General features: G+C 29.3%; 1 protein-coding gene across 2 annotated transcripts in view; it reads right to left on the bottom strand.

Annotated features, from left to right (window-relative positions):
* Positions 1-2558: 2558 nt before the first annotated feature.
* LOC111624832 overlaps positions 2559-13525 on the bottom strand; it is a 108655-nt gene continuing 97688 nt past the window's right edge. For both annotated transcript variants that reach the window (XM_023367790.1, XM_023367791.1), the window contains exon 3: positions 2559-4268. In XM_023367790.1, the coding sequence (XP_023223558.1) occupies positions 3550-4268 (719 nt within the window). In that variant the 3' untranslated portion in view covers positions 2559-3549. The remainder of the gene's footprint in view (positions 4269-13525) is intronic.

The raw sequence follows: 13525 nt of genomic DNA, 5'->3' as shown, positions 1-13525 counted from the left end.
CCCTCACCCCCCCGCGTTGGAATTTCGAAAAATCCTTTCTTAGTGTGCGTTTCCATGACGTACCCTAACTGTGTACCAAATTTCACCTCTTTAGGTTAAGCGGTTTGCTCTGGGCGATGATGAATCAGTGAATGAATGAGTGAGTCAGTCAGGACAAGCAATTTTATATATTTAGATTGAATTCAAGAAGAATTTATCTTGAAAATTTCGAAAATGATAACTTTAAACTTATGTGCGATCGTATTCAAACTGAGAAATTCATTACTTACAATTTCTTAATTATAATTAATATACAAAAAAAGACACAGATAACTTACGAATATTAAATATATAAGAAAAATAATTCTCAATGCCACTTCATAAATTATTCACATATAATAGAATAGAAATATGACATATATATTCATGTATATATTTATAATTCATTAATTACAAAATAATTTTTTTACATGAAATTGGTTTGTTGTTTCATTATTTAAAGCATATATTAATATATTTATAGTGCAAATATTTTGAATATTGTATTAAACGAAAGTAAATGAAAATATGATAAATATTATGTTTGTAGTAGAAATTTTAAATACAGTGGTACCTCGTACTTCGAACGCTTCAGGATTCGAACGTTAAATTCGAACGATTCGAAGTTCGAACGGCCTCCTGAAATGAATTAAATTCGAAGTACGAGGCACAACTGTATATAATTTTTTAACTAATTTTATTGAATTTATGCTTTATCTGAATATTTTCTTACTTAAGAGTTATTGTTTTTTATTATTAAAGTTTCATAAACATATTTAATTAGTCCTTTAAAATTTGTTTTCTTATGAATTATGCTGGATTTTCACTGTTTAAATTACTAAAATTCATTAGAATTGTACTTCTTTTGTAATTAAGAACAGTGAAATTTATTGAAGTGTCGTATTCGTGACAATTGTTGATAATGGAATTTATTCTAACAACTTTTACCATAGAAGATTGGCAAGGTTTAAAGATTGTTAAATCATCTTTTGGTAAAAGTTTAAGTTAAGTATATTAATTAACAAATAAGACAAGAAACACTTACAACATTAAACCAATATTCATTAGTTGAAATGACTTACTTCGTTTAAAAAACTATGTTGGCATCATCATTAAAATTAAAATTAAAACGAATTTAAACACTGTCAAAATGATTTTTCATAAAAATATAATTTGTTTGATTATTTTAGATATGTTTTTTGATTGTTTTATTATCTTTATTATATTCCTTTCAATAGGAATCCACAGGTTTTAAAACGGGAATTTAAAAAGAATGTAACATATTAATTAGAATTAACCGATCAATGTTTAAAGAAAATATTTTAAAAAATTATTAAATATTCAAATAATAAAAAAATTTATTGATTAAATTAAATATTAAATAATTAAAATATTTCAAAATGTTTTTGTAATTAATTTTTAACTATTAAATCAGGGATTCTTAAGCTATTTTGTGCCATGGACTCATTTGGAAGTATGCTAAAGCCTATTGACATCTTCCCAGTTTAACGTTTTTAAATGCATAAAATAAAGTACAAGGCGGGAAAGAAAGTCACTTGACACTCCTGTTACAGAATATAGAATATACATTGAGCACATTATGTAACTTGCATAACTCTGTAACCGTTTAACGTTGGTCAATAAAATATTTTAGCAATCAATTTCTTGTAAAATCCGACCCTAAATGGTGTGTCGCATGACTTCCTTCCCATTTACGGTTTCGGAGTTGTATTCAATATGGCCGCCATCAAGATGGAGGCCGTGCTTGTAACACACACCAATCTGTTTACCCCTTGGTTTAACATGAGCGAATTAACTTTGGGTGCATTCTATATTCTGTAGCAGGGGTTTTAAATGACTTCCTTTCTCACTCTGTATATAGGAGTGTTTCAATGTAAATTGGAATTTTTAGAACATTGATTTCGAGTGGACATTTTTTATTTTCTTTGGACTGTATAATTACACACAGGAAGCATAACAAGGCTTGATAATATGATACAGTATTTACATGCCTATTTCAAGTAAGCAATAATGTAGATACTGATGATACAATTATGGATTTGTTGTTGCACGTTTACAACACTTTGAAATATGTCCAAAGGCCTTAGGTTAAGAATCCCTATATTAGACAAATCGAGTGACTGTCGAACAATTTCTTTACGTACAAAAATAGAGACAAACATCAAAGTAACTAACTGAGTAATTCAAATTTAATTTAATGTCGAAATAAATTATAAAACACACTTTACATCAATAAGATATTGCTTTGCAATACACTGTAATTTAGATTGTCCTATTACGGAAACGAGAATGTCTTCTTTACTATTATCCATTCTCATATAATTGTTACTATGTAACATCAATTCAAAACCGAGTTACTATTTCACAAAGGAATGGAATGAGGCAAATCAAAGTAATTAAACAATATAATAAGAATAATTACTGACGAATGAAAATGAATGATAATATATGAACGGATAATATGCAATAGTTTTTAACGAAAAATATATAATATGTATATATATATATATATATATGTATATATATATATACATTCATTTCTACATATTTTTGACATTTTGAATAGCATCTGATTATCTAAAAACCCATAACTATTGAAGGACGGAGCAAAGGAATAATTTAAACAAAGGAAAAAACTTCCAATAGGCAATATTGAGAATTCAATTACACTATAGTTTTATCCGGAATCGAGTTACAGTTCAACAACTTGTCTATAAATATTTAAGATATAATATACAACATTACAGTAGGTTCATTTTCGCGTAACAGGAACATTCTTCAATCGAATCAGAATCAACTTGTTATTATTGCTTGTCTTATCCAGAAATAGGATCAGTTCTTTTGAAAAATTGTCGATTTCACGAACTTCTAGAGAAGTTTTTAAACAGATTAAATGGAAGATTTTTCCATTTCACATTGATCAGTGCCATAAAATGAATACTCCGTTTTAAATAATGTGGCAATCTCTATATTGTCTAAGGAGAGAAAAAAAATAAATAAATAATTAAAATATTTATTAATATATTTCGATATAAAATGAATTAAGAGCAGATTATTTTTTTTCTTCATATATTTTTGTGAATATTCATTCGAGAATTTCTCAAATTTCCATTCAGAAATGTCGGGGAAAATTGCCACATTATTTTATAATATTTTCAATATGCAATGCCAAAAACTATATATTTTATCGAGTAACTGCGTAACGCTAAAGTGGTCGACTGGCTTTCAAAATAAATACCTTCAAACTATCTATCTAAATTATCGCTCATGCCTGGCATTTTTTTTTTTTTTTTTTTGCCTAATGGGAATATCTCATCTAAAACTTGATTTGACACGAATAACATACGAATTATTTAACAAAAATTTTCGACTGTTTTTACTTCTACAATGTGAAAGCTAATCCTGAGAAAGAGGTAGTTTGGAGCGCACTAATGAACGAATTTGGTTAAAAAAAATCACATATCCTAATTCCATTTATTTTTTTATTTATTTGGAAGTATATAGAACGTGTTATGATGACGGATAGGATTTTTTGAATCCATATTCGTCTTCGAGATCTCCAGGTTCGTGCGCACCCTTCCATTCTCGTTCTAAGGACCTCGAGATGTCCCTTCTTTCGGCCTGATCTCTAACCAAGGAGTACAGATTACTTCGTTGCTTGGGACAGTTCCTCGAAGCTCTACTAAAATCAGAAACTTCTGTCGATACAGTGGTAGATACAACTGTTTGCGCAAATATCGTCCTTTCTTGTTTTTGAGTCATGCCACTTGGCCTAGCCGGCAGGGGAGGGGGCGTATCTCGAAAATCTGTAGGCCTTCCCGCTGCTGCAGCTCCCGCAACAAAATCGTAAAGGATCTCTTCGTAAACGTGATAGTCAGCTGCCGTAGTGTGATAAGTAACACTAACAGCACTTGCTGAATCGACTTCCGTTGCAGCAGTCAGTGCCTGTACTGCTCCAGCATCTTTAATTGCGGTGCCACTAGTGTCCACTTGAAGCTGTAGATCTTCAATTATTTCCAGCATACACTTTGCCACTTCGGTGAATCGCGATTTGGCCGAAGGTTTGCAGTCAGCTGGTGGTTCACATTGAGATCTACTTCGATCCGGACAATCTTCTATAACTTTAGTAACGCTTCTCGAACTGGCTGCTGTCGTGGCAAGCACCAAACTCGCTTCAGGATTTGCTTGTACTTTGGCGCTATGACATTCTTCCGCTTTGTTTGAAGGTTCTGAAATAAGAAATGGGCATATTTTATTTATAGTAGAATTTCATTTTATAGTAATATACTTTTTAATCTGATGAGCATCTGAGAACACATTTATATGAGAATTTCGTGTGGCGACATACATCCAATATAGAATACGTTTTCATACGAATTACGAATCGTTAAATAGAAGCAAGGTTAAATTAGATATTATATAAAAGCAGGCTTCTAAAGACAAAGAAACATTAAAGGAAACACATGCCTAGATATTTATAAAGAAGAATTGGAAAAATTAATATAGAAGAAAAATTCCCATTCATGTTATTTGAAATAGTTTGTTGGGTTAATGAAACTTTGCTGAATATAATCAATAATTTCTATTAGCAGAGTTTATATAACAATCCTTACATTAAATTGATAAGCACTAAAATTGAAATAAACTATTATTGGCTAATAAAATCATCTCTTGTAAAGTATTATTTAAAAGAAATTTAAAAATAAGGGGGAAAAAACTGAATTAAGCTATCTGTAAAATGACGAGTAAATTAATTGATAATTAAAACAAAATAAATGTTTTCCTATAATAAATTTAAATAAATAACGTAATAAATATTGTATTTTCTATATATTACTTGACCAAATTCATTAAAAAAATATTTGAATTTGATCAAGTAACATTATAAGTGAAATAGGACTTGAGAGGTCAGCAATTTGTGGCAATTTGTATTTGAATGTTTTGTCCTTATATCATAATCAAAAAGAAATAGGAACAACACCTTGAGCTTAATTAAAAAGGAAAAAAAAAACTATTTCATTCTTAAATCACGTATTTATAATATATAAATAAATAAAAGAATAATTTATATAAAATTTGATTCGTTTATAAATTATACAGATCTACATCTATGTATATAGCTAGAAATATATACTCACTATTGAGATTTTCCAATAAATATTTTAACATTTATATGTAATCATTTGGTGAATATATTTATAGATATCTAATTAAATCTACAAAATGGATTATTTTATAGATGGTAAATTAATCTATATTTAAATCAAATTCTTTGACGTTTCCATAAGAAAATCTTATTTATATCAAAGGAAAATTTTCTAATTGCATGGAAAAAAATTGGCTATTATCGATAAATTTATATGAAATTTTATAAAATTGGGTTGATAACTGATTGTAAGAAAAGCGTTATGGTATAGAATAGGTAGAGAAAGTGTTAGTATATAAAATTACCCTTACAGTTACCAATGAGGTTCACTGTTAGTCAACGTTTTCCTTTTCCTTCTGCTGGAAATAGTAGAAATCTAAAGATACTGGTGATCCTACGTACAGAAAAAATAACATAGCAAAATAAATGCAGAAGAAAATAAAGACTTTATAAAAGAACCTTCGAATGGCCATACACTGAGCGAAGCAAACAAGCAGAAATAAACATAATTCAAAAGATAATTTCTAACATACTATATTAAATATATCAATAACTTCTTCCGACATCCGAATTATTATTATACTAAGTAAAATTCTTCACTTTTTTTTCATTAAAATTTAATGAAGCGACAAATTCGGGAGATAAAATTAATTTAATTTAAAATTAAAAAAAAAATTATTTGTACTGTCATAAGTTAAAAATTAATATATTCAATCATATACTTATATATATATATGGTTTATTTTGTAATATATCTAGTCTCAGATGAATTACTTAAATTGGGTATACAAGTACCGGTATATCTGAATAGGCGCGCCTGTGTAGTGTACTTGAACAGGTAGATATACTAGATAACCTGAGTACACACGTACCGGTATACCTATCAGTTATACCGGTACTTGTGTACCAGAATTTACATAAACACGTATTATATAGATTTCACTTGTTTAGATATGATTCTTTACTTGAAGAAACTTATATTATATTAAATAATTAGCATAAAATTTCTTGTGAATGATTAAATGAAATGATCGTATGTTTTACAAGTTATTAAACAGTTGATTTTTGCTTATTATTATTTTTACTTTGAAAAAAAAAATTTATATCAAGTCAATTTATATTGACTTGATATAAATTTCCTATAGAAATTCCTATAGAAAATAATAATTTTCTATAAAAATATATTTACTTTTTCTAATTACTGTGTTTATAATTAATTGAAATTCTTTATTTTTGCTCTTCAAGAACATAAAAATGAACTCATACATGATTAATCAATTCAGTGAATCTCTCCCGCATTCCCCATTCATGAAGTCAATTTTGCTTATTGATATCGTTTATTATGCAATTAATAATAATGTTTTTTCAAACTATTTACAGGGATGTTATACATGTAAATTATAAATGATTATGCATGTACTTTTTTTAGTAAAGATATTTACATTAAAATTCATCACTCGGTGTTTATCTCTAATTAGCAGTCATACATTGTTGTGTCGATAAAAATAAAATATTCATAAAATCGGTAAATGCCGACACGTTTCATTAAGAGTAATATGTAATGAGCCTTATCGTAAATCTTTACTTATTTATTTTTTTATTTAAATAAAATAGCATTTAATTATAAAGAATATTTTAGAATAAAAGTTGAATCGAATTAAATTATAATAAAATAGAACTAAAAAATTATAAATTATGTACTCTAATAAAATTATTTATAAAGAAGTCAAGACGTGAATATGTATTTTATAAGTTCCATTTTATTTTTAACGAATGCATACTCAAAAAGTCACCATAGAAAACGGGCATCAGAAAGAGCGTATTATGGATGCGTGTGCATACATATCAGACAGTGGCGCGTTATCCTATGGGTAAAAGTGGCAATTGCTTGGGGTCCCTATCAACAGAGAGCCTCAAATCAATCGTTTGTAAGAAAATATTTTCCCCAAAAAATTCCTTCAAAGAAAAATGCCTGAAATCAACACTGTACGTGGGGTCTCTTGATTCAAATTTGATGAAGCCATAACGCGCTACTGACAGATAATATACGATTGTCATCAATGGAAAAAATACGATTTTATAGTCTATGTGCATTCAATTAAACGGTACCCATAAGGGTTATATTCTATGATTTTTGCACTTTAAAAACTTTAGAATCACCTGCATGATCTATAATGTTTATATGATGGACACTAATTTCTCTAATGAGATTATCATCATGTAATTAGTTTATACATGTGTAATAATTAAACATCGACTTTTGAAAGTTTCTTCAACATAGTCTCTCACAATCTTTACTTAATTAAATTTATTTTTATATAGATAAGTTATCAAATTTTAAACTTTTATTATTCTCTAATTTTTATTATGTGAAATAATATTAATCTATTGATTATAAATTAGAATGAACAAATACATTGAAAGAAATTTATAAAAAAAACAGTAAAATTAATCTATGATATTTTTATGAATTTATTGATAATATTAACTATTGTTTATTATACAGTTAATTATATAGGTTTTCAATGTAAGATATTTGGAGAGATATTATACATGTAAATTATAAATGATTATTAATGTATATTATACATGAATATATTCAGTAGCATTTTCCGACTATAATGATCGAGCATAACTAATAATTTCACTGTTTTTCTTTAAGAAATTTTATTTAAAAGAATACTTAAAGTAAAATACTTGGCAAATTGAGTCAAGTAATACTGTATTGTATTTTATCGTTTTTTAATTTAAATAAAAATAATAATAATTTCTATAATATTTCTGAAAATTAAGTTGAAGAAACTAAATTTACATCAAGTTCAAATTAGTTTGAAATTTTTCAAATATTCATCGTGATTAAAATACTAAATTACCGATACTTATTCCTCACTTCATTATTTGCATTCGCAGTTATAATTAATCAACAAAGTGTAAATTATTTAAATAAATAATTTCATTAGATTTCCTATGATAAAACGAAAATAAAACCAAATTGCAGATTAATTAAATTATTTTATAATTTTTAAAATAAATAAACGGAACAACATGTGATAAGTGAAGATTACGTATTGGATTGATGCGATAAGGCACGCAACACATGGACGATTTGTCAAGGAGAGGTGCCTCCTGAGAGAAATTTCTATGGGAAATTGGTCCCTATTTAGATGTTAGACACGTAAAAAAACGTATAAACGTAAAAAATCTACGAGGCCAGCCATTCTGTTACATACTGAAATCGAGTTTACATTAGCAGTTGCCAAATGCAATATATCAGGACTAATGAGACTCGCTTCCCTTTCAATTCGCTTTTATTGATAGTTCTGGTAAATCCGTAACTTCACCTGTTACGGATTTACCAGAAAAGTTCTTAAAGAGGAACTTTTTAATTTTTCAGTATTTAACTGAAATACTACTTTTCAGTATTAAAATGTCACATTAAACATATATCAAATTCCAATATTGGCATAGCTGATAAAAAGCAAAGTATCGCAAATACGAAACAGATTATTTTATTTGTAACCAAATAGGGAAAAAATTTAACAAATTATATAACTTACAAATAGCAATTATAGTATAAAACACTTTATAGAACGTTGTGAAAAAAATAGATAATAAATTTGATGATTCGATGTTGTCTCAACTACCAAAAGCATGTGAAATCATTATCAGAATTACGGAAACTTCTAACTTCTGAAATTAAATCCAGATTCTCAAGTATTTTTATCATCATCTGTGAAAGAAGGTAATAAAAAGGCATTCATATTCAAGATGCCTAGTTTCCAGTTACGTGAGTAGAAATGCGAACGTGTTGAGAATATCGCATGGTACTGTACCAACTCGTTCCGTGAGACCACTGAAAGAGTTCGTGAAACGTGACACTCCCAACAAATTCGTGCTTCTGCTCACATAAACTCGAGACTAGACACTCGGGTCGCTGTACAATTTCCAGACATGGTTACTTTTTGTGAACGTTGCCGAACAATGTATCTGTAAAAATGTTGTTTTTCACTATATTTTCAGAAATATCTAACTCAATCTACCTATGAAAAGAATGCTGACGTAGACGACGTGCTTACCCCAAAATATTTTATATGATGAAAGCTCTTTTCATTGTATTTGGTTCAGAAGATTTTTACTCTCTCTCACTCTCTCGTTTGTTCTCAATACAGTAGAACTTCGAAAACTCGGCCTAATGTGGACCGAAGAGTGGCCGAGTTTGTGAAAATGCCGGGTTATCGGGAATGGGGTTAAAAAAAATAAGTACGAGTGTTTCCTCAGAAAATACTGTACTGTACTTGTATGTATTGTTTACTTGAGAATATAACAGAGAATAAACTGCCCAAATACCCTTAAACAAAGGAAAAGTACGTCCTTTATGAAGGCATAGAGCCTTTACTACATGAAAATGAAAAATACTGTGTACAGTAATTTACCTGATAAGACAGACCTCAGAAAAATACTTTATGAGAGCTTTTATACTTTTATAAAGCTGTCTATAATGAAAATTAATTAACTAAGGATTTTTTTGCCCTGCCAGGGTGTGACCGAGTTATCCGGAGTACCGGGTTATCGAGAGCCGAGTTTTCGAGGTTTTACTGTAGTACGAAACACTGTGTTTTTTCCCATGAAATCTCATTCAATCTAGTTTCTGATTTATATGTAATGTGCATAATTGAGATTCTTAAATCATCAGTTGAAGACTGTACCTAACTCTATTAAATCATTTTTAAAAACATTGCTTCAATTCAGAATGACTTATTTCTGCTGCTATTGTTGGCTTCGCTAAATTAATTGTTTAATTAATTTAAATATGCTAATTTTTTATGTTCACATTACGTATAAAAGTACTGTAAATATCATTATTTTTATATACAAGTATTTGGGAAATAAAGCGTCATTTAAAATGAATGTATTTAATATAAATTACATATATATTTATCTCGTTTGTGTTGGTGAAATCTATTCATATAGTAATTAATATTTTTATCTATTCAAATCTCGCCTGAAGGTTTAAATTCCGACGTTAAAATTTTTATAGTAAAAGTTTTATAATCAAATTAGCCGAAACGCGTTTGTTTCGGCTGAAAATATTGAAAGATTGGTTTCGGAAACGGTCTAAACTCAAACTTTTAGCCAAAAATGAAAAAGCTCCTAAAGTTTTCTCACCCAAAATATCGATTTGTAATGTAATAGTTCTTTAATATGCGCTCTTTTATTTATATACTGTGATGCTTTTTTTTCTATTTCGTTCCCACCAGTAGCCATGTGAATAAAACCCACCAAACACTAGCAGTCGCTCATGTGTTCGCGCGAAGTTTTCCGAGTTTTCTTCACATATCTAACACCTAAATATGGGTTATTTTCATATACAAAGTCCTTTAGAGAAAAAGAATCGGAATGATGGAATAAGGCAATGTAAGTGATGGGCGATCTGTTGCGTTGCCTTATTCCATTAATCTAATTCTTTCTACTTGAAATATCGAAATTCTCAATTATGTAATCGAAAATTACAGGATAATAAGTTAACATTTTGATAAAAATTTCTAATATTTAGTGAAGCAAAAATCAAAGAATAAAGAAGTGTAACTCAATTTTTCTCTCTTGGTGACGTTAAAAATAGTTGTAAATTTTTCAATATATCTTATTTGTTATTATTAATCGAAATTGTTTATGGAATTAATAAATAAATTTTCTTGCAGTTAAATTTGGATGTGAATATTCATAAAACAACAGAACCTTAATTTACAAACACACTCCGAATTGGAGAATTTTTCAGCTTACAACAGGTATACATTTAAAATTACCGAACATTTTTCAATTTACAGTTTAATCAAATTGATCGAATTCACTTAAGGAAAAAAAAATTCATATTCGGGTTAGTCAACATACTGGAAAATGAAGAACAAATTTCGACAAGATCTCTCACTAGAAACACTATGATACTGATCTAATTTGAAGTGTGAGAATCCATTAGGCCTACCACACGACTATTCGTCCAAAAAATAAGTGAATGATTGATTTTGTAACACATTGCACCGGCACAATAACTTTATAGCCTTTAAGTGCTGATTCCCTCAATTATATCTATTGTGAGGGGCCTAACTTACAGTCGGGTCGATCAACGGGAGTTAGAGATAAGAAACGATTCACTGATACGAATCAGTATGAAAAATGATAGTTTAGATCGAATTCCAACTCTGGCCTCTCGTAATAGTGCCATGAGATTCAAGCCTGCAGCCATCTAATTGACGACGAGACAAAGAAAATAATATTCAGTGAGGAAAGCATCAGCTGTATATTTACAATATATATTATAGATATATTGTACATATACTGTACAAATATTTTGGGGATCAGTCCTCTCTAACGTAGATTAAGTCCAATTCTACTGGAGATACATACGATCCACTTTTATCTCCCCACTCCTTCATTAAAATTTAATAGTATCAATTCCCCTAATAAACAAACATCCCTGCAAAATCTCAGAAATTTCCGACTAAAAGCACAGGATTAAGCTTCAAAGAGGGTGAACAAAATCGTGCCCCACACACGCTAACATCCATACGTACAGAAAAAACAAATTGCTTTGCATTTCTCGACGTTTCAAGGTCCTCTGAGTCCAAAAATGTAAATTCTGGAAGGGAGTCGTTTTTTTTTTTTTTTACCGATTGCCATAATTTCCTCTGTTATATATATATAACAGCCGAGAAAATAAAAATAATTTAATTGGAAGTACGGGGGGTGATTCTCTAATGGCACTCACACCAGGAAAATGAACGAGAAGGTCGATAGTGAAAATCACTTCTAGAATGAAGACAGATCGAAGACGCGTTTCATTACGATCACCCCGAATGGGTGTCTGATCACTTTATAAAATTGCATTTATAAAAGCAAAGTATATTGCCACCGTCACTTGGGTTCGTTATGTTTTAGTATTATTATGGCGATAAGGTGTAAGAATTCCTTCCTTATTCTAGATGTGGACACATTGTTGATGAGTTCATTGAGAAAAATACACGTAGTTCCTTATCCTCGCGGTCAATCGCGATCCGAAAATATTAAAATTTCAGAAATAAACAATTCATAAGTTTTAAATTGCGCACCGTTTTAAATAGAATGATGAAATCTCGCTCCGTGTTCTCAGAACATGAATCATCTCTTTGTCCAGTGTATCGAAGCCGTACCCGTTCATTAGTCACTTAGTAACCGTCTCGGTTATCAACCCACTGTCCATTGTCACGATACCTCTGTATCTGTGTTTAACTAACCCTTATTTTATTCAATAATAATTCAAAGCACAATAATAGTGATGATGGCAATTAGGATATACCTAAGAGAAGCCGTAAAGTGTTTCCTGAAGCAAGATATTAAAAATTCTTGACTTAATAAGAAAAGAAAAATTCATATACTCAAGCTACCATTATGAATTTTAGTTATTATAGTATATAATTATAACTGTTCTAATATTTTTAACGATGCATGTTCCATCTTTAGCTTTTTATGAGTTTAATTTCGATGTATACTACACAAATATCTGAAAATATGTAAATATAGTAAGAATGCCATGCGATCCCAATCATATCTTAAGTCTTGATTTAACTTGCAATTTTCCACTGGCAGTGGCAAAGATGTAGGTAGACCTTTATTCCATATAAAGCGATAGAGACTATGCAAAGAAGCCAATTAGATGCAACGTCACATTTTCGAATATGAAATAGATGCTATTGTTCTAACGTCAGACTTACTATCACTTTATTGACTATCGAAAACGGTAAGTCTTAGCGGTAGCGAAATTTTCCTAACGGTGCGGCAACTTCTAGAGAGATGCAATGAGAGATTGTTTCCATAGTAACCGTCACCTTCACTCTCCTCTGCCTCTGGAAATTTGCAAGCGGAATCAAACCTTCAAGCATCTTCGATAATCTTCGATTTACGATGCTATCAAAATATCAATCTATAATATTTAATATTAATGATTTTATCAATAAAAGCTTAATATCAATTATTATGGAATTATCTATAATTTACTAATAATATTGTTTCTTTCATATAAGATCATGAAACTTTCAACTAATTCGAACTCGAATCCTTAGCCCCAGAAAGCTGCAGAGCTTTGAGCATCGGACATTCGACTTTTAAATTGTTAATAAAGAGTAAAACTACTTAAAATCAAATAAATTTATCATTTTTCATTAATTTATTATTATAATGAAATTAATAAAATGAACGACATTTATTACATTTTCTTCAATTCGATTTCAATTATAAATGTTCTTTCTTAGCAAATAAGTTCATCAAAAACTGAAAACATAATATTATCATAAGTATCGTTATTGACAT

This window comes from Centruroides sculpturatus, unplaced genomic scaffold (genome assembly GCF_000671375.1).
Source record: "Centruroides sculpturatus isolate CEXI.00-Female unplaced genomic scaffold, Cexi_2.0 scaffold394, whole genome shotgun sequence".
Classification (NCBI taxonomy): Eukaryota; Metazoa; Arthropoda; class Arachnida; order Scorpiones; family Buthidae; genus Centruroides; species Centruroides sculpturatus.
Note: the sequence above shows the minus strand (reverse complement) of the source record. Positions and strands in the feature narration are given on the sequence as shown.